We start from the raw sequence: 22403 nt of genomic DNA on the forward strand, positions 1-22403 counted from the left end.
TTTTCAAAATCAACTCATTTGGATTTAATGCCCCCCCATGGAAAAAACAAAAAGCAAAAGTATACATGTTAATTACCATTTAGCTTTATTTTTTTTAATGATTTATATAATACAAGAACTGGGGTACAGGCCAGATGCACAGGAGGGTGAGAGGATTCACCAGAGACAGAGCAGGGAACAGAAGAGGCAGACAACAGAAATACACTGCTGAGGGGAGCAGCAGGGGCAACAGGAGAGGTCCGCTTTGCCAAGTGGGACCCTCGCGGGCTGGCTGGGATCGAACTTGCGCTGCAGAGGCTGCGGAGAGCCTCAGGCACAGCGCTCAACCACCTGCGCCACCAGGGAGGCCCACCATTTAGCTTTAGTTTGTTGGTGGAGGCTAAAGATTCGCCAACATTCAGGGATTTTATAGTTCAAATAAAATTTCTTATTTTGAAATTGTCATCATTTATGGTACATTTACAATTTAAGACCCCTGTGTAAAAGTACAATTCTGTGTTTTGTTGCTACCGTAGTCGCCTACAAAACAATATAGGTATGAGCAAAAATCTTAGCACCATATTACTTTTGTTCATTGCAAATAACTTTTTTACTAGCTATCTATATTTTCTTTTTTTTTAAATTTTTTTTAATAGAGGCATGTTTTATTTGTTTGTTTGTTTGTTTGTTTATACATGCACTGGGTACAGTCAGAAGCACGGGAGGGTGAGAGAATTCACCAGAGCCAGAGCAGGGAGCAGAGCAGGCAGAAGGACCGAAGTACACTGCTGAGGGGAGCAGTGGGTGGCAGGAGAGGTCTGTGTGCTATGTGGGACCCTCCTCCGGTGGCCGGGGAGCAGCCGGGGATCGAACCGGCGCCGCAGGGGAGGCCCTCAACCCAGCGCTCAACCGCTGCGCCACTGGGGAGGCCCTCTATCTATATTTTCTTTCCATCCTAAAATAATTTCTTGAGGGAGAAAATAAATTTAGTGGTTTGAATTCCTGGTGTCGAACAACAACAAAAAAATAACTTAGTGGTGAATACTAATTTCTAGAATGTTAGGAAGATCATTTATAAAGTTGGTTAGGATAAATTAATACCTACTAAGAGCTGCTGCTTTTTCCATCATATATATCAAGTATGGAAGGCAGCTGATTTTCATGTATTACTTTGAACATCCTCTCTCATTACTTCATGCTATGACTATGTATATAAGATCTACATAAGTAGGTCTTTATGTATGTATATAGGTCTGAATTTTGCCATATTATCTTCTTGAGAACTACATTTAATTTTTTTTTACATTTTAAAAGGACAGGTTTATTAAGAAAAGGAGAAAGAAAAAGATGTGAACTACATTTAAAAACAATCATTGTAGAACTGATTTTCTCAAGGAACAGTTTGTAATTGAGATTTATTTTTCCAGTCAAGGACTTTTTATCAAAGGAATTGTAGAAGTGGCCCATGGAAAACTGCCAAACATTGCTCCAACATTTATAAAGATCTACGATCTATATTCCCTTAGAACAATAAATAATATCCAGTTGCATTTTGAATCTGAAGAAATTGAGGTCAAGGAAGGTGACATGCTTAAAATTGTACATAATATTTTAGTGCCAGATTCAGGAATAAAACTATTTTTCACTTTGAAAATTTTGCCCAGTGTTCACACAAAAGCTATTATAAAGTGTACCTGTACTACATCACTGTAACATTACTAATTGGTAATAAGTAAGCTTCTTTAAAGAATAAATAATGAGTCATGATTCTTATTGGAATTTGAAAGTGCATTTGGGAAATACTTAATTTATTTTATTTTATTTGGATAATTTCTTTAACATGATATGCAGGACTCTCTTCCGACCCACATCTGTGCTATGACTGAGACTGGGGAAGAGGAATCAGTGTCAGCAGAGGCCTCAGGGTTCTCAGACTTTAGTGATTCAGAATTTCTAGACTTTCTGGACCTGGAAGATACCCAAGAGTCAAGTTCCTCGCTTAGCAAACCTGGCCCTTCTGATCTCCCTGGGAAAGATGACAGGTTCACAGACTTACCAAAGAGGAAAAGAGAATTGGGCATCTCATCACCCCTGGAGCTATTTCACCTTAAATGTTTGTATGTCACTGATCTGTCTACTCAGGATTGGTGTGAAAAGCAAATAGTATATAAGAAGCAAATTCCTGATTTCTTGACACCTGAGAAGGCCACTGTCTTAAACACTGGTGCCAGCATCCACCTAGCCAAAGAACTAGAAGTTCATGATCTTGTGACTGTCTCCATCACCAGTAAAGAAGATTCTTGGGCGGTTAAGTTTCTGAACATATTATCAATGATTCCTACGCTGCAGTCAGGAGGACGCATCAGAGAGTTCCCAGTGTTTGGAGAAGTAGAGGGTGTGCTTCTTGTTGGAGTGATTGATGAGCTGCACTATACAGACAAGGGAGAACTGGAACTGGCTGAGCTTAAGACACGGAGGCGCCCTGTGCTCCCTGTGGAAGCTCAGAAAAAAAAAGATTGTTTCCAGGTCAGCCTATACAAATATATCTTTGATGCCATGGTACAAGGGAAAGTGACCACTGCCAGCCTAGTCCACCATGCAAAATTGCATCCAGAAAAACCACTGGGATCTTCGGTGCTGAGACATGCCAGGAAGGGAGGCTTTTCTGTGAAGTCCTTAGGTGACCTCATGGAGCTGGTCTTTTTGTCTCTAACATTGTCTGACCTCCCAGTTATCGATAACCTAAAGATTGAGTATATCCATCAAGAAACTGCCACTCTGCTGGGTACAGAGATTGTGGCCTTTGAAGAGAAGGAGGTGAGAAGCAAGGTGCAGCACTATATGGCCTATTGGATGGGCCACCGAGAACCTCAAGGAATTGATGTGGAAGAGGCTTGGAAGTGCCAGACATGTAGCTATGCAGATATCTGTGAATGGAAGAAGGGTGGCTGGGTGCGCAGCTCCATGCTCGAGCCTCAAGCCAAAAAAGCCAAATAAGCCAAATGAACAGAAGGTAGGCCTTCAGAGATTTAGATCTCTCTTATGTACTCAGCAGAAGTAAAGGGGACCAGTTTCTGAGCTTGGCATTCAGAATGTTCTCATTTTAGTTCATTTCATATTTCCTCACCTTTAACCACACAAATCCAGGACCAAGAGTCAGGGATAAAGGGGCCTCCCCTGGTGGCGCAGCGGTTGAGCGCTGGGCTGCGAGGCTGCCCGGCTGCCCGCAGCCTCTGCAGCTCCGGTTCGTTCCCCAGCTGCCGGCGAGGGTCCCACAAAAAAAAAAAAAAAAAAAAAGAGGGATAAGGGGGAAGATCTGGAATTCTACTGTCTCTGGAACTTCACCATCAGTTCCCAAGACGACCATCCCAAGATGATCATCATGACTGGAGAAAAGGTATCCTTCAGCAATCATTGTTTTCCTAAGAAGATTCTCGGTTTCTGAGAAGTCTCTTTCCTATTTTTTCTTAATCAAGTCTTTGTTTTATATAATTACACAAAATAAAATGCTGCCCAGGTCATTTAAACTGATGGCTTTTTAAAAGACTTTACACCTTCAAAGACACCCACTATGAATAGTTGCTTATATGTTATTGCAAGCTTTTAAGTATATACATAAACATATTTCTAAAGCAGAATTAGTGGAATGAGTGACCAAGAATTTAAACATAATAAATGTGTACAAAGAAATAAAGGAAAATAAAATAGCAACAGGAAGTCCTAAAGCATGAAAATATTAGCTATGAGAATACAATATACGAATAACTTATGACATTTATACACTGTAATCCAGTAATACCATTTCTTACACAAATAGAACAGGAATTTTTTTTTTAAATAGAGGCATGTTTTATTATTTGTTAGTTTGTTTTGTTTATACATGCACTGGGTACAGTCAGAAGCGCAGGAGGGTGAGAGAATTCACCAGAGCCAGAGCGGGTGCAGAGCAGGCAGAAGGACCCAAGTACACTGTTGAGGGGAGCAGCGGGCAGCAGGAGAGGTCTGCGCGCCATGTGGGACCCTACTCTGGTGGCTGGGGAGCAGCCAGGGATCGAACCGGTGCCGCAGAGGCTGCGGGCAGCTTCGCAACCCAGCGCTCAACTGCTGCGCCACCGGGGAGGCCCAGAACAGGAAATTCTTATACATGTTATACATGTATATGCATAATATCATACATATTACAACAGGAAATAGGAACAAGAATATACTTTATAGCTCTTTCACAATAGCAAAACCACACCTAGAAACTATCCAGGTGCCCATCATTAGAAGAGGGCATGATGTGTTATGGTAGCCAAAACAGATGGGCTACGAAGACATTCAACAATGTGGATAAATCTTACCACAATAGTAAGTGAAAAAGTAATCCCCAAAAGTTATATATAGTATAATACTCTTTTTATAAAGTAAAAAATAACATTCAGAAAAATGTAAAGGTAATGGGAATCTTGGTCATCTGAGAAGGCAGTGGAGCCATCTGCAAATATCAACAAAGAGGCCAGAGGAAAGAATGACGTTGACATCACCCCTCATTCCTTTCAGCAACGGGAAAGTATTCCCTTGTAAAAATAGACTGTTGTGTATCTAACCAGGTCTCTATGTACTTAGGTTATTTTCTATCTTTTTCTACTGCAAACACTATATATATTCAGTAGAAACTAAATGTTAACTCTCATAGACACACCCACTAAATCTGAACCCCAAGATAACCATTTATAGGAAATCAATAAGGTTCTTCAAAATGTTTTTATGGTTATATAAACAAAGCATAAAACAAATATGTGTGTGTTGGAGTGTATATGATTGGACACAAATCCTCTAACATTCTGGTATCAGTCAAGTTTTATAGTGGATATATTTTCATATATTAACAGCTGATAATACATTGTTTCCATGTACATATGTAATATAATTCATCATTTAATTAATTCTTCTCTGTTAAGCATACTTAAAGGGTTGGATATAGAGACATAAATGTATATAGCCTAGATAGATAGATAGATATTCTAAATATTTTCTGATTTTCCTCCTTAGGCCTAGAAATTTTGGGATAGAAGATGTTTACATTTAGAATACATCTTCATCCAGATTACCCTGCAGAAGTGTACCTAGCAAGAATCTTTTGTACTTGTCATAGTGTTGGATAACTTAACTCATCATTTTTCAGAAAATAGTATATAAAAGTATGTTCTTCCACACCCTGACTCTAGTATTATAATAATTCTTAAATAATGCCAATATGAATAATTAATATATTTAGTATTATATTAATTTGCACTATTTAGATTAACCTCAGAAGATGAATATTTATCCTTTATTTATTGGTAATTTGTATTTTATGAATTGAAGAAAGCTCTCAAATTACTGACCTCAGTGTCAACCTAAAACTAAAAAAGGAAAGGAAACATTAAAAATGAAATACCATTACTGAAACAAATGAGATAGAAAACAGATAAAGAGAAAATTGATGAAATCAAAAGATGATTCTTAGAGATCAATAAAATTGAAAAGTTGTAGCTAGACCACTCAGGGAAAAAAAAGTACAGGCACATGACCAGTACCAGCAATGACAGAGGTGACATCACTACAATTATTACAGATAGATTAATAAGGACTAATAAGGAAATATGAACAATTTTTTTGCCAATATATTTGACAACTTAGATGAAACAGGCAAATTCCTTAAAAGATACAAACCACCGGGCCTCCCCTGGTGGCGCAGCAGTTGAGCACTGGGTTGCAGCCTCTGCAGCACCGGTTCTATCCCCAGCCATGGGGCAAGGGTCCCACGTGGCGCGCAGACCTCTCCTGCTGCCCGCTGCTCCCCTCAGCAGTGTGTTTTGTCAGTCTGCCTGTTCTGTTCCCCGCTCTGGCTCTGGTGATTTCTCTCACCCTCTTGCGCTTCTGACTGTACCCAGTGCTTGTATAAATAAATAAAAATAAATAAATCTTTTTTAAAAAAAAAAAGATAGGTAAGAAACCTAAGTAATATATCTATCTAATAAAGAAATTGGCTAAAGACCTTTCCTCAAAGAAAACTCCAGTCCAAGATGACTTCTCGGCTGAATTCTTTAAGGAAGAAGTAATACCAAAGGCTCACAAATTTCCAGAAAAAGAGGAGGAAACTTCTCTACTCATTATATAATGCCAATGAGATTTTGGCAGATAGTATATATATTATAATGCCAGACCAGATATTACACACACACAAAAAACCCGTAGACCAGTATACCCATGAAGATAGATGCAAAAAAATTTTAGTTTTAGTAAATACAGTCCAACAATATATAAAAAGGGCAATATACCATCCCCAAGCGAAATTTACCCAAGGACTGCAAGATTGGCTTAACATTTTTAAAATCAGCATAATTCACAAGTGAAAAGCCATATAGTTCTATGATGAAAAAATGTTTTGATAAAACATTAATTCATTCTTCATAAAAAACTACTGGAAAATTAAAAGAGAACTTCAACTTCATGAAGGGCATCTACAAAAAACCCTACAGTCAACATCACACTCAATGGTGAAAGACAGTATTTTCCCCCTAAGTTCAGGAAAAGGGCAGTTATGTTGCCTATTACCATTTTTATTCATTGTAGTGGTGAATATATTTCATGCATTGAGTCAAGGAAAACATAAAAGGTATCCAGGTTGGACAAGAACTTGGGTGGAAGCCAGAGGTGTGAGGGGGCTTGGTGAGAAGATTCACCCGAGACAGAATGGGGAGCAGAACAGGCAGATCTAGTGAAATGCACTGCTGAGGAGAGCGGCAGGTGAGTCAGGAGAGGTCTGCTGTACCATGTGGATCACCTCCCTGGCTGGGGATGGAGCTTCTGCTGTAGTGGCTACGGATAGCTTGATAGTGCTAAGACTTAGCCCCCTGCACCACCAGGGAGGCCCCAAGAAATGATTTTTTTAAAGCATGAGATAGACAAATGTCTTTATGTCCCTGATAATGCCGGTAAAGTCAATGGTTCCTAGTAACAATTGAATTCTTAATGCTGCTGGACAGTAGTCCATTTCCTTAATCCACTCATGCTCCCACAGTCCTAAGTAACATTAGAATCTCACATGACTTTGATTGTAAGATACATCATTATTTTACATACTAAGAGGGGAAAAAATGCTGCCAATTAAACTGGTAAACCATCATTTGTAAAAGCAACTTCACGGGTGTTGAAATATGGGAAAAAGTGTCAATGTAATGATGTATTCCTTATTTTTTCACTTCTGAAACCTCTCCCTATCTTTACTTTCAGCTTTCCGTCTGAGAAAACAGAAGTCCTTAGAAAAGCACATCATCTTTTCACCACCACCAAATACGTGTGCCTATCTGCATCTGTGCCTGTAAATTCTGCATACCCTTTTATTTCAATGGATGAATTGTCTACACTTACTTAGAAATGATCGTTCCAGTTATGTATTGGATTTCATTTTTCTCAAGAACTTTCCTCCTGCAACTGTACTGTCTCCCCTGTATTGTCAATTTCCCCCTCTCTACTGTATCATTTCTACTGTATCATTTAAATAACGATATAAACATACTGTAATTTCTTCCAAATCTTAAAAGAATTCTGGACCCAAAATCCACATGCAATGACAGATTTCTCTTTTGCTATCTTTAAAACGCAAAACTTAAAAAAAAAGTACTGCCTATATTTGCTTTCTCCACTTCCTCTCCTACTTCATCCCACTCTTATCAGACTTCCACACTTGACACACTTGACAAAACTGCATGTTCCAACAAACTTCACGTTGCTGAATACAATGGTCAAGTCTTAAATTCTCATGTTACTTGACCTATCAACAGTACTTAACATAGTGGATCACTTCACTTCCACCTTCTGGAAACTATCGCCTCTTGATTTTGAGATCCAAGGTCTCCTACTTTTCCATAATCCCCCCAGGTTATTCTTTCTCAGTGTTCCTTGCTGGTTGCTCTGATCCCCCTGACCTAAACTAGTATATTTCTAAAAGAAATCCCACTAAGTAAATTATTCTCTTAGCATTAAGGATTAGATTTTCTAGTATCAAAAATTCGGATGTTTATCTTTTTAAACGAAAATGATATCTACACTACCCTTTTCAAAATGAGCATCGATCTCAGGGTAGCCCCACCCATACCACTGAGGGGCTCTCCTCCAAAAGAGGCAGCACAGGGCCTCCCTGGTGGCGCAAAGGATTAGGATGCCACCTATGAGGCTGTCCGCAGCCTCTGCAGCACGAGTTCGATTCCCAGCCAGCCAGGGCGCAACCCACATGGCACAGCAGACCTCTCCTAACTCACCCACTTCTCCCCTCAGCAGTGTATTTCAGTCAGTCTGCCTGTTCTGCTCCCCGCTCTGTCTCTGGTGAATCCTCTCACCCCCCACCCCTGGCCTGTACCCTGGCTCTCGTATGCAAAAATAAATAAAACTTAAAAAAAAAAAAAAAAGAGGCAGCACCTCTGACGGGTTCCGGAAACAGGCTCCCCAAGGCTTGTGGGAAATGTAGTCCCGGTAAATTCCCTTCACCGCGGGGAGGCCTGGGAATTCTGGGTGGGCAGTTACTTCCGCACATGCGCAGTGCGTCTCTAGCCTGGCTGCTGCCGTCCTCCCCCGAGCGCCGCGTGAGGTGTGGGCGGGGCCGGCCGCGGAGCTGGTGGCTGGCTCTGTAACCTGATCTTCGGTGTAGAGGCAGACTAGGAGCGTGGCAGTGAAAGGGTGGCAGGTAGGACCCTCTGGGATTGGGGGGACGTGAGGGAAGGCTGGAAAGGTAGGTGCCAGTCTGTTGGTTTAGCCCACCGAAGATAAAAACTTCACGGCCCCCACGTGCGCTGGCTTTGTGTTTGGGTTTGTGGGCCCTTTCCGACCCGGGGCTGTCCGGAGAAAGGAGGAGATGCCACTCAGTGGGTTCCCAGATCGCGGTGAGGCTGGGCCGGGCGCAGTCTCCAAGCAGGTCCCTGTGGGAGTCTGTGCATCCGACTCTGCTGTCCTGCTTCAAGAGCACCCTTGCCTCGACCAGAGGCTGCAGCGGGGAATTTTAAGCCTTTTCCAGAGACCAGGGAGAAAGCATTTTAGAGAAACTGCTTTGCATTCTCGGAATTCTGACAGCAATCCTCTGAAATAAGTATGTTCTCTGTTTTGTACGCGAATTAACTGAAGCTGACAGACATGAAGTTACTTGCCTAGACACACACCGCTTCGTAAGTGGAAGAGCTGAAACTCACACCTAGATGAGTTGTGTTCAAATTTTATTTGCAAGATAGCACCTTATAAAAAGAAAGAAACTGGATTTCTTCTCCTTTTGAAATATTTGAGCAATGAATGCTAAGTTTTGTGATTTTATTTTTTTCCTTTTTTTCCTTTTATATATTTTTTACATCATTTTTCATTTTTGCACAATGTATGCATTTTCATCTTGGTTATAGTCCCCATGCAATTCCCATCCCCCTTGTTTTGATCCTACTTCCTCCCTCTCTAGTGTGTCTGTGGTTTCTAGTTGCTTGTTGATTTTGATTTTTACTTTATTATAATTAGTCTTTTTCCTGGTCCTTTATTTGGGTTTTCTAAAGTTTTGTGATTTTATTTTTAAAGATCTTGGTGAGTCTGCAGATCATCCCAGTGAAAACTGTAAATAAAGCTGTGAATCTCTCTTGCACATCTTTTTTTTTTTTTTTATGGAGGCATGTTTATTTATTTATTTATTTGCTTGTTTGTTTTGTTTATGCAAGCACTGGGTACAGTCAGAAGCGCGGGAGGGTGAGAGAATTCACCAGAGCCAGAGCGGGGAGCAGAGCAGGCAGAAGGACCGAAGTACACTGCTGAGGGGAGCAGCGGGCGGCAGGAGAGGTCTGCGCGCCATGTGGGACCCTCCTCCAGTGGCCGGGGAGCAGCCGGGGATCGAACCGGCGCCACGGAGGCTGCGGGCAGCTTCACAACCCAGTGCTCAACCGCTGCGCCGCCGGGGAAGCCCTCTCTTGCACATCTTAACCTTTCCAGGAACCACACAGCAGTGCTAGTTATCATTTCAAAAAGCCCAGACCTGGCTTATAGGAGATAGTAAGTTTCTAAAGACAGAGACAGAGGTGGAGTCTAAAAAGAACACTCTATCTTACCAAACAAACAAATAAACAAAAAAACCCTACCACCACCACCAAAAAAAAAAAAAAGGTGTATCTGCATCCTTGGATCCAGTATTCTTAAGAAAACCCATGCTAGTTTGAGATTTCTTTCCTTAGCTTCAGAGCAGATACTAGAGAATTACAGGAAGGAATTACTTCTAGAGATACTGAGCTTCAGAATCAAGGCTTTTAACTCATTTTTAATGTAAGGATACAAAAATACATTGCTGGGAGAAAAATTAATATCACTGATTCAAAGGTTAACAACTTGTTATGCCAGCAGGACAGAAATGTGCATCCTTACCTAAATTTTATCTAATCGTAACAATCACAAGCAGAGAAGGATTGATGCTTATAAAACATTATGGACTTTTCTGACTTGCTTCAAGCATTCTCCTAAGTGGTATGTTCTGAGTCTGACATGTGGGTGCCTCTGTTCTGATACAGCAGGGTTCTACTTTTCAGACCTGGTTTTTCATGTCTTACTGCTCTCCATCTATTCATAGATTCTATGCAAGAGGTGCAGAAAATGATCAACTCCCAGGTAAGGCATCCATTTGTACAGTCATTTTAATTTCTCAAAATCCACATAAAAAGGAAATGTATGGTCAGAGGAAATGTACATTGAAGAGATGATGTCCAAAAGGAAAGTTTAGGAAATTGTAAAATTGTTAAGTTATTAGACAAGTTATAAAGTCTCCATATAGTTGGAGTAAATTTGAACAATAAATGTATGGCCAATCTTTCTGATGATATAGAAAGTAGATAACAACCCAATTAAAGTATTGGCATTGTCCACGAGCATAAAGCAAAATATTTTTCTAGATAAGTAACTTTTTTCCTGGCACAATTCTTAGAAGAAAATATCTTCTACTGGAGTTCCATAATGTTAGAAATAATATTTACAGCAACAACCTGTGATAGATAGAACATCAGAGTTCCTATGACTTTCTTAGAGTGTTCCCTAGGGTAATCAGGAAACATAGTGCCAGCCAGAACTGTATGAACTCAATTTGTAGGTGCAGATACATAGCCTTTTTAATGTTCATCTGGAACCATAAGTACACCTTAGACTTTTTCTAGTGTCTCCAACTGTTCTTTAACAGTTTTAAAATCAGCTTGTCAGGGTCCATAAAGGAGGGTGTTAGGTATTTTTATTTGATTCCATTAAACTTTAGATTAATTTGGAGAGAATTCATACATTTTCAATAAGTTTTCTATTTATTAAACTTTTATAGGTCCTTCATTACAGTTATATCATTTTATATAATTCTGTACATTTTTATTACCTTGATTCTAACATATTTTAACTTGCTGTTGATAATGGGATGGATTCTTTTTAATTTCTAATTGGTTGTTCTAATGGGAAAGTATGAATTTACCTATTTGAATTTATATCAACTTAGAGAGCTATTATTAAGTGCAAGTGTTCTTCACATATTCTTCAAATGGTGCTTTGTCAGTTACTGCCCAGTTTTGTTTTGTTTTTTAAGATTTATTTATTCATGCATACAAGAACCAGTGTACAGGCCAGATGTGCGGGAGGGTGAGAGGATTCACCAGAGACAGCATGGGGAAAAGAACAGGCAGACTGACTGAAATACACTGCTGAGGGGAGCAATGGGCGTGACAGGAGAGGTCTGCCACGCCATGTGGGAATCTCCATAGCCAGCCAGGAATCAAACCGGCGCTGCAGAGGTTGCGGATGGCTTCACCGCACTGCACTCAACCACCTGCACCACTAGGGGAGGCCCACTGCCAAGTTTTTATGTCTGTTTTTTACCTTGTCTTGTTGCTGTGACCAGGGATTTTAATAATTACATTTTTATTATAATTGCTAGGCAAATATCCTTTTTTGTTGTTCCAATTTTAATAGGAATGTTCCTGGTGTTTCACTGTTGCCTTTTCGTTTTTGATTTTGTTTTTAGTCAACTTAAGGATTTTTAGCTTATGAAGACTGTTTTCATAAGTTGGGAACATTTTTCTCATGTTCTTCCTTTTTATACCTGTCAAAAATCATATATTGTCTATTATATTTCCCAATAGTGAGCTGTCTTTGCATTCCTGAGATAAGCTGTACCCACTCTCTTAACTTTTTAAAGTGCCAGATAGTAAATATTTTAGACTTGAAGACTATAGAACTTCTATGGTGACTACTCAGCTCTGCCCTTCCAGTTGAAAAAACCAAATGGGTATAACTATGTTCCAGTGACATTTGATTTACAAAAATAGGAGGTCAACCTTTGGATTTTGGTTTGCTGACTCTATTCTATATTGTCTTAACTATTTCTCTGTGATAGACACATAGCCACATGCCTTTCAGTTCCGTGTTTTGACTTCAGTTTAAGGTAATTAAAATTTAATTTGATTTTGGCTTTGTGGTTGAGAGGGTATATCTTATCACGTTTTAAAAAAGTCCATTTGTGTATAGACATTTGTGTGGACGTATGTTTTCTACTCTCTTGGGTACATATCTCAGAGGAATTGTTGGGTGACTCTGTTAAACATTTTGATAACATGACAAACTGTTTTCGATACTTGCTGTACCATTTACAGTCCTACCAGCAATTTACAAGATTTTCAGTTTCTTCGCATCCTTACCAACACTTGTCACTATTTGTCTTTAACTTTAATCATCTTCGTGTGAAGTGATACCTCATTGTGATTTTAATTTTCATTTTCCTAATGACTAATGATGTTGAACTTATTTTCTGCATGTTGATTGACCTTTGATGTCTTTGGAGAAATATCTGATCAAATCTATTGCTGATTTTTAAATTAAGTTGTCTTATTGTTGAGTTGTAAGTGTTCTTTTTATATGCTAGATACAAAAACAACTCTCTTATCTGATATATGATCTGCAAATATTTCCTCCCACTCTGCAGACTGTGTATTTTCACTTTCTTATGGTGTCTTTTGAAGCCAAAAATTTTTTTTAAAGATTTATTTATTTATACAAGAACTAGGGTACAGGTCAGAGGCACAGGAGAGTGAGAGAATTCACCAGAGAGCGGGGAGCAGAACAGGCAGACGGACCAAAGACACTGCTGAGGGGAGCAGCGGGTGAGACAGGAGAGGTCTGCCACGCCATGTGGGTTTCTCCCTGGCCAGCTGGTGATTGAACTCATGCTGCAGAGGCTGCGGACAGCTTCACAGCGCAGCGCTTTACCCACTGCGCCACCAGGGAGGCCCTGAAGCCAAAAATTTTAATGAATTCAAATTTATCTACTTTATCTTGTCACACTTTTTGTCAAACACAAGAAACCATAGGGCCTCCCCGGTGGCGCAGTGGTTGAGCGCTGGGTTGCAAAGCTGCCCGGCAGCCTCTGCAGTGCCAGTTCGATCCGCGGCTGCTCCCCGGCCACCAGAGGAGGGTCCCACGTGGCGCTCAGACCTCTCCTGCCGCCCGCTGCTCCCCTCAGCAGTGTACTTCAGTCCTTCTGCCTGTTCTGCTCTCTGCTCTGGCTCTGGTGAATTCTCTCACCCTCCCACGCTTCTGACTGTATCCAATGCTTGTATAAAATAAATAAAGAAATCTTAAAAATTAAAAAAAAAAAGAAACCATTGCCTAATCCAAGGTCACAGAGACTTATGCCTATGTTTCATTCTAAGAATTTTATAGTTCTAGCTCTTACATTTTGGTCTCTAATCCATTTTAAGTTCATTTTTGTACATGAGGTGAGGCAGAGGGAACCAAACTTCATTTTTTTGCGTGTGGCTATCCAGTTTTCCCAACACCATTTGTTAAAAAGAATGTTCTTTCCATCACTGAATTGTCCTGTTGCTAGTTGAAAATTTTAATATCATTTGTGTTTCTATCATAAGGTATATTTCTGAACCAAATGTACAAGAGTTATCACCTATGACTTTCTGAAAACTCAACAGTGAACATATTATAATATCATGTCTCGATTGCCTTGATTCTCCTGCAAGTCCCCAAATGATGCACTCTTTAGTTTGAAGATGAATGTGCTATTACAGGAATCAGTGGCGTTCCAGGATGTGGCAGTGGCCTTCACCCCAGAGGAGTGGCAGCTGCTTGACTGTGACCAGAGGACCTTGTATTGGGATGTGATGCTGGAAAACTTCAGAAACCTCATCTCAGTGGGTAAGGATAGTGGATGGTTAACTTCTCAGTATAACAGATTGTACCAGTAGTGCTCTCCCTATAAGACTTTTGAAAGCTGTGAACTTTCTGAAGCATTAAGTTTGGTCCTGAATTTGGCCCTGAATCCTAGTGGTCAAACTCTTAATCCCATTTAGGGATCAGTTTATGCTTCTGCTTCCAAACTGGAGGCAAAGGATCTTTTCTAAAGTTCCATCTGTCGGGCCTCCCCTGGTGGCACAGCGGTTGAGCGCTGGGTTGCGAGGCTGCCGCAGCCTCTGCAGCGCCAGTTCGATCCCCAGCCACCGGAGAGGGTCCCACCAAAATAAATAAATAAAAATAAAGTTCCATCTGTCATCCTTTCAAGGCCCTGAGAGTCAAGGAGGCAGAGCTGAGTTGTGAGGTAGTTATTTGTCTTTGGCACTTTTGTCTTCCAGTTTTGTGTTGTTTCCCATAAACAGGGGCCCCAGTTACTAAAACAAAAGTGATCTTGAAGGTGGAGCAAGGACAAGAGCCATGGACGGTGCAGGGAGAGAACGCATGTTGGAGCTATCCAGGTGAGCGAGAGAAAACCAGGTAGATGGGAGTATTTGGAATAGAGTTCACAATTGGTCCATGAAAGACAGGCATCTTTGAATATTTTTCAAGAAGCACCTCTTAAAAGCCACGTACGCCTTTAGAAATGATGGGGTACACCTGACATAACATCCTCAGAACCCCAGATGACACGTCCACTTTCACTCTCCTCAGATAGCTGCTCTTGGTATTTGCTCAGTTCTTATGTGAAGGGATATCCCGTTCCTCTCTGCTCTGGCTCCTCACACGGCCTGTTTCATTTAGGTTCTTGCTTTGTTCTGTTCCTAAAACCCTCATCCTGCTTTACACCTTAGGGTGATCGTAGCTCTTTTCTATACAGCTAGTTCTTACAATGTGGTCAGATCGTGTGGATTTGAAGTCTCACTCCAACAATCACTATCTAACCTTGGGCAAATTATACAAACTTCTTTTATAAAAAAAAGCATAGTATTAACCCTTACCTCAGGCTTATTATAAAGATTATAATGAGTTAATACATGCAAAACCCTTCAAATAGTTGGCAAACACTAACTTTTCAGCATATGTTGTTTCCCCCACCCCCAAACTTTTAGTAACATGCTGTAATTGTTTTCCTTTTTTAAAAAACCCAACTGGGGGCCACCCTAATGGCACAGGTGGTTAAGTGCAGCTCTGTGAAGCTGTCCGCAGCCTCTGCAGTTCTGGTTCTATCCCCACCGACCATGGAGATGCCCATGTGGTGCAGCAGACCTCTCCTGTCGCGCCCGCTGCTCCCCTCAGCAGTGTATTTTGGTTGGTCTGCCTGTTCTGTTCCCCGCTCCGTCTCAAGTGAGTCCTCTCACCCTCCTGTGTATCCATCCTTGGTATTTGCTGGTACCCTGGTTCTTGTATAAAAAAAAAAATAAATAAATCTTTAAAAAAAATTAAAAATTAAAAAACCCAACTCATTCCTTTTCTTGAATCACATACCCCACCTTGCTCATCTTTAGTTCATAGCTAATGAGTTATTTGCCTTCTAGTGCATCTTTCTGCTTCACTTGATATTGTTGATATGTTTTGGAAGGTCCTTCTAACTTTGAGTTGGTTCCTTGCATATCTGTCCTCACCCTTTGTTACTGCTTATTTACTTTTTGCTTCTTGCTTCTCTGTCATCTCCAGAACTCTTCACAGCAACTTCCTCAGAAATTTCATTGCTCTGAATACTAAACTTACTTGCTTTATGCTTTCACCAGCATCTTTGCCTCCCTCCACTTTCCATTGCAAGAATTTTACCTCACTTAGCCTTATTGTTTGTTTTTTCATAGTAACCAATATTCTTTAAGCTTCCAGTTTATCTTTATGTTACAATGAATCATAATGACTGCTTTGCAGTCTCAAAATCATTGTGGTAAGCAGTTTGTTTTAACTCTCATGAGTTTCTCCTTAAATACTGTTGTGACTTAATGCCTTTGATTTCTACTGTTAAACCAATTTAAAATAAAATCTTCCCGGGCCTCCCTGGTGGCACAGTGGTTGAGCGCTGGGTTGCGAAGCTGCCCGCAGCCTCTGCAGCGCCGGTTCAATCCCTGGCGCTAGGCGAGGGTCCCACATGGCGCGCAGACCTCTCCTGCTGCCCGCTGTTCCCCTCAGCAGTGTACTTCGGTCCTTCTGCCTGTTCTGCTCCCTGCTCTGGCTCTGGTGAATTCTCTCACCCTCCCGCGCTTCTGACTGTACTCAGTACTTGTATAAATAGATAAATAAATCTTAAAAAAAAAAAAAAACAATATGCTGTTAAATATGTTTCCTGAGAAGAATTCAAGGAATGCAAAAAATGAAAATGATTCCATTTCCATGTATGTAAATTTCAGTTTATAAAGTATTTTAAAATTTGATGAGCATGGAACATTTGTTCAAAGTATGATAACATTCTAATTTTGTTCTAGTTAATAGTCAAAATGAATGGTTTAGGCAACAGCAGTGACTAGCTTAGAAGTCAGAAAATGGAACTTTAAGTTTAAGGTATGGGTATGCAAAGATTCTTACCTTTTTTTTTTGAGATCTTAAGATCTCTTTCCTAGAGAATATATACATACTAGATAGAATGAGAGGGGTTAGAGAAGGGCAAGTTAAGGTGCAAAAGGAACATGAGCCAGAGATTGTAGTTACGTAGAGGCTAGAATCCTTGGAACAGAGGGTATTTGTTGAGGACTAGTGAAATGCATGCTTAAGAACCATGAGTGAGTTCATCATATCGCCTAGCTTTGTTTACCACGTTGATCATTCTGGATTTTTCATTTGGTTGTTATTGGTTGAGGTAGCAGAGTGCTGCTTCCAGCTGGTTGTAATAGAGAGGAAAGAAGAAACAAACCAAATCTCCATACTTAGAATCACTCTATAAAGAAATGTTTACTAATGGCTGTAGCAAACTACTCAGTGCAGCTTTGCAGAGAAGGATAAGGTATGGAGCAAGAGACTAGGGATGTTGTATTAATACTCCACATGGAAAAAAACTCAGGAATTATAACCACTTCTTCCTAATTTTTTTAATGGAGCAACAGATTTGCAATTTATAGGATTTTAAGGCTAGAATTAAAAAAAAAAGTGACTTCAGGAGCAAAGCAGCTTTCTGGGGACTAGTTTAGTATGTAAGAATAGTGTTTGTCAAATACAAATATGACAACTAGTGTGACATATAGAGACCTAGCCAGAATGAAAATGAGCAGACGAATCTGTGCCTGGGCTAAGGATGAACTTCCCTTGAGTGACCTGCTAGGCATTTGTGTTCCTGGACTTTTGGTAAGACTGAAACTTAGCTATAGTTGAGTTGGAGTCTTGTCTACAGATATGTCTCAGCTGTGGTTTGGATGGGGTTAAAAGACTGGAAATAAAAGAATGTTCCTGAGTGGAATAGACATTTTCCTTAGATGATTAAAAGGAAAAAAAGGGATATGAATGAGGAAAATTAGGTACTCTACCTGGGTAATCTAGGAAATAGGTAATGCGGACTCTGAGTCTGATCAGCCTTCTTCAAACCTAGACTATCCTCTGATATTCTCCCCTGACTCCTGTTCTCCTATCCAATAATCAGACTTCTACAATGGACTCTCTTCATTCTATGAGCTAGCCACACAACTGTTTTGAGCATCCTTTTGACATTCTCCGTACCCTGCTCATTGTGCCTTATGCCTATTTTACTGTCTTTCCACAGATCACAAGTTAAGCATCTGTTCTCATTGTCATTCATTTGCTTATATTTCCTCTTTAGCAGTATTATATTTAAAGCTTAGGCTTGGAGCAAATACAAGATTTGTTTCAGAATAAGACACTAGATTTGAAATCATTTAAGTTTCTTTCTATAATATGTTGATGGAAAAATTAACCAGGAATATTTTATTTTACTTCTTTTTAGAAGCTGACTGTCCACATATTGATGAATCAGAGCAGCACCAGGAAAACAAAGGCAATTTTTTAAAATCAGTTTTGTTCACATTCAGTAAAATTCTGACTATGGAGAAACTCCATGGTTATAATATGAACACAATTCTTAATCCTGCAAGAAAAAAATCATATATATATAAGTCATATGGGAAGACTTTGCAACCTACTTTAGATGTACTTAATTATGATAGAGATTTAACTGGGGGAAATGCTTATAAATGCAATGAATGTGGGAAATCCTTCCAAAAGAAGTTTCATTTCATTAGGCATGAAAAAAATCATACGAGAAAAAAACCCTTTGAATGCAATGACTGTGGGAAAGCCTACAGCAGAAGGGTACACCTTGAAACTCATCAGAAAATTCATAATGGCCGGAGACCCTTTGTGTGCAACGAATGTGGGAAAGATTTTATGCATAAAGCACAACTCATGGTCCACCAGAGACTTCACACTGGAGAGAAACCTTATGAATGCAGGGAGTGCGGGAGGTCATTCACTTGGCACTCCTCCTTCTCGCAGCATGTGAAATCTCATACACTTGAGAACTCATTTAAATGTAAGGAATGTGGGAAAACCTTCAGGTACAGTTCATCGCTTTATAAACATTCTAGATTTCATACAGGAGAGAAACCCTACCAATGTATTGTGTGTGGCAAAGCCTTTGGCAACACATCTGTGCTTGTTACACATCAAAGAATTCATACAGGAGAGAAGCCTCATGGATGTATGGAATGTGGCAAAGCCTTCATCAAGAAGTCTCATCTCCTCAGACATCAGATAACTCATACAGGAGAAAAGCCCTATGAATGTAACAAATGTGGTAAAGGATTTTCCCAGAAGTCAAACCTTCTTGTACATCAGAAAATTCATATATAATATTCACTTTATGAGAAAGCCTTAAATATTAGAGAAATCTTATTAAATAGCAGATAATGCATAGTGGGGAAAAATCCAACAGTTTAGATGAATTTGGAAGAGTAGATGCTTATAAAATAAAATGCCAGTCATTCTGGAAATGGTAACCAAGTTTTCACAGGAAAGATCACAGAAAACATTGAATTATAAGTAATAAGTCCTTGGAAAGTAAACAAATTAAATCAAGCAAGCAAAACTATACCAAGCCTGATTTTTTAAATTTATGTAATAAATTATACAATTATGCAAGTGTGTGTTTCATCTATACATTAAATTGTATACATTAAAGTACATCTAATAGATTTCTGAAATAAATATCACCATTTTTTCTACCCATCCTAGCAATGTGCAATGAGTAAATCTGGTTTAATATATAGTGTGCATTTAAATATTATAATAATTTGCTGGCACTTTTAATGGGCATGGCAGTCTCCTCTTAGTCTCCTCTTTAATGATAAAATGCTAATAAAGATATTTTCCTGGGCCTCCCCGGTGGCGCAGCAGTTGAGCACTGGGTGGCGAAGCTGATGGCAGCCTCTGCTGCACCGGTTCGATCCCCAGCCGCCGGCGAGGGTCCCACATGGCACCCAGACCTCTCCTGTCACCCCCTCTGCTCCCCTCAGCAGTGTATTTCATCAGTCTGCCTGCTCTGTTCCCTGCTCTGTCTCTGGTGAATCCTCTCACCCTCCCGCGCTTCTGACTGTACCCAGTGCTTGTATAAATAAATAAATAAATCTTTTAAAAAAAGGATATTTTCCTATGTAAATAAACACCAAAAATAAAAATTTAACAAACTAACAATGGGGGCGGGGGAAAGCAACTATATTGAGTTGAGGAAAAGAAGTATTTAAATTAAAGGCCTCCCGCAGCCTCTGCAGCGAAGGCGCAGGTTCAATTCCTGGCCGGTGAGAAACCCACATGGCGTGGCAGACCTCTACTATCTCGCCTTCTGCTCCCCTCAGCAGTGTCTTCGATCCGTCTGCCTGTTCTGCTCCCTGCTCTCTTGGGTGAATTCTCTCACCCTCCTGTGCCTCTGACCTGTACCCCAGTTCTTGTATAAATAAATAAATCTAAAAAAATATTTAAATTAAAATGTAAATAAAACATTTGCACTTCAAATATTCCTCTTTTTCATAGGTATGTCTGCATAAGCTGTAAAGTTAGCTCACTTCGAAGTTAACTGCTGGGGAATCCTCTGTATTTGATTAGAGTAGGGCGTCCTGATACCTTGCAACTTTTGGGGAGTGAGCTTTTGTGGGTTTTGTTTTTGTTTTTTACATTTTTGTAAGAAATTGATAAAGGTTAAGTTTCTGGGTGCCTGGAATGTTCTGTATGACAGCAAAAGTTTTGCTCACATTGAAAAGAGCAAATTTTTCTGCTTAGCAATTTCACTTTGCAATGTGACATTTTGTAAGCTCCACATAGTTCCTTAAAATAAACTAGTATTTAAGCTAAGATTTTATTGTTGGCCACCATATTCCTTGATCATGTCAAAAAACCTTGAGTGGTGACAAAACAGCTTGAACCTAAATTCAGGTAGCAAGTCTTTTCCTTCAACTCAATTACGACTATGTTGCATTGTTTCTCTTTTAACCTGTTTTTTGAAGAGTATTTTTTGAACAGAGATATAGCACTCAAGGAGCTAAATTAAGTCTTGTCTATTAACAAAGATTCTTTGCTTATCCAAACTTTGATCAGGTTCCTAAATCTTCTACACCTTTTGTACACTTGTAAAATGTTTCAGCAAGAACCCTGCCAATAGTTTAACCAAGCACCCCTACCTGTTACCTGATCACACTGGCCTGTCTTTAGCAAGGATCCTGTTAGGTCTATTTAGCCAGAATTCCGCTTGCCCACAACCTTTTGTTTTATTTAATTTTCCATCCATTGACTTGCCCTGCTCCTTGACTATAAATTCCCACTTGCCTATTCTGTATTCAGAGTTGAGCCCAATCTCTCCCCACACCCACATCAAAATTCCATTGCAGTGGTCCCTATACTTACTGTGATAGTCCTGAATAAAGTCTGCTTTGCTATCTATAATGACTGTCATTGAGTATCATCTTTAAATATCTTCTTTCTATAACATTTTCCAAGTTACTCTAGGAAGCCACATGCTAGTATCACTTTTGTAGTCATTCCAAACGTTCCCCGAACCTCCTTTCTTTTGGAATTGTCTTCAGGATCAGTTGGCTGCACACATTTCCTACTTAGGACTACAGGAAGAGGACACATTCTAGGAGTAGGGGCTCCACTGCTGTCAGCATGATGTGAGGAGAGCAACTATGAGGTCAAGGTGACAAGACATGCAATGCTGTGCTCTGGGAATAGGAAGGGGGAGGGGCTTTACTTGCTTTACAAGGTGCATGTAATCTGGGTTCCATAAATTCTTTTCCCTTAAGTAGAAGGAATACAGGGCCTCCCTGGTAGCATGAGGGGTTAAGTCTCAGAACTCTGAAGCCGTCAGCAGCCACTGCAGCAAGTTTGATTGCCAGCCAGGGAGCTACCCACATGGCGCAGCAGAACTCTCCTGTCTTGCCCGATGCTCCCCTCAGCAGCGTAATTCAGTAGATCTGCCTGTTTTTCTCCCCACTCTATCTCTGGTGAATCCACCCATTTCACTAGCCCCCCCCCTTACACCCCAGCTCTTGCATGCATAAATAAATGAAATAATTTTTTAAATTTATTTATACAAGCACTGGGTAAAATCAGAAGCATGGGAGGGTGAGAGAATTCACCAGAGCCAGAGCGGGGAACAGAACAGGCAGACTGTAGGGTAAGGAAAAATGTCAGGCTTTTCTGCCCTCCCGCCATCAGGATAGATGATGGATCCTTGTCCTGAATGCATGCCTGATGGCGGCCACCTGGAGTGGGGTGTGGGCATAGGTAGATGGGATTCACCTGGGCTGAGACTGGGCTTTTAAGCGCGGGGTGTGGGCATAGGTAGATGGGATTCACCTGGGCTGAGACTGGGCTTTTAAGCGCGGAGTCACGGGGACGCCAGCTGCAGCAGAAGCTGAAAGAGAAGCTGAAGAGAAGCCAAGAGAGAAGCAAAGAAGCAGAAGCAGAGAACGCCAGTGAGCCCAGATAGAATGAAGACTTGCTGGGGGCTGGGAGGCCTGCCAGCCTCCCGGCCCCCCAGCACCCCTGCCTGCCGTGTACCTGGTAATCCCAATAAAAACCTGCAAAACCACTGAGGACTCCGATTCCTCCTTTACCCGGTCTGCATGGGATCCTAGAAAACCTGCCCCGTGTCCAGTCCTGCCTCTACACTGATGAAGCACACTGCTGAGGGGAGCAGCAGGCGGCAGGAGAGGTCTGCCACTCCA

General features: G+C 40.6%; 1 protein-coding gene across 1 annotated transcript; it reads left to right on the forward strand.

Moving 5' to 3' along the window:
• Positions 1-1857: 1857 nt before the first annotated feature.
• On the forward strand, positions 1858-2976 carry EXO5 (exonuclease 5; the record flags this gene model as incomplete). Its single annotated transcript, XM_084242033.1, has 1 exon — positions 1858-2976. The coding sequence occupies one exon, from the start codon at positions 1858-1860 to the stop codon at positions 2974-2976; it is 1119 nt and encodes a 372-aa protein (XP_084098159.1).
• Positions 2977-22403: the final 19427 nt, after the last annotated feature.

This window comes from Talpa europaea (genome assembly GCF_964194135.1).
Source record: "Talpa europaea genome assembly, chromosome: 9".
In the NCBI taxonomy this organism is placed as follows: domain Eukaryota; kingdom Metazoa; phylum Chordata; class Mammalia; order Eulipotyphla; family Talpidae; genus Talpa; species Talpa europaea.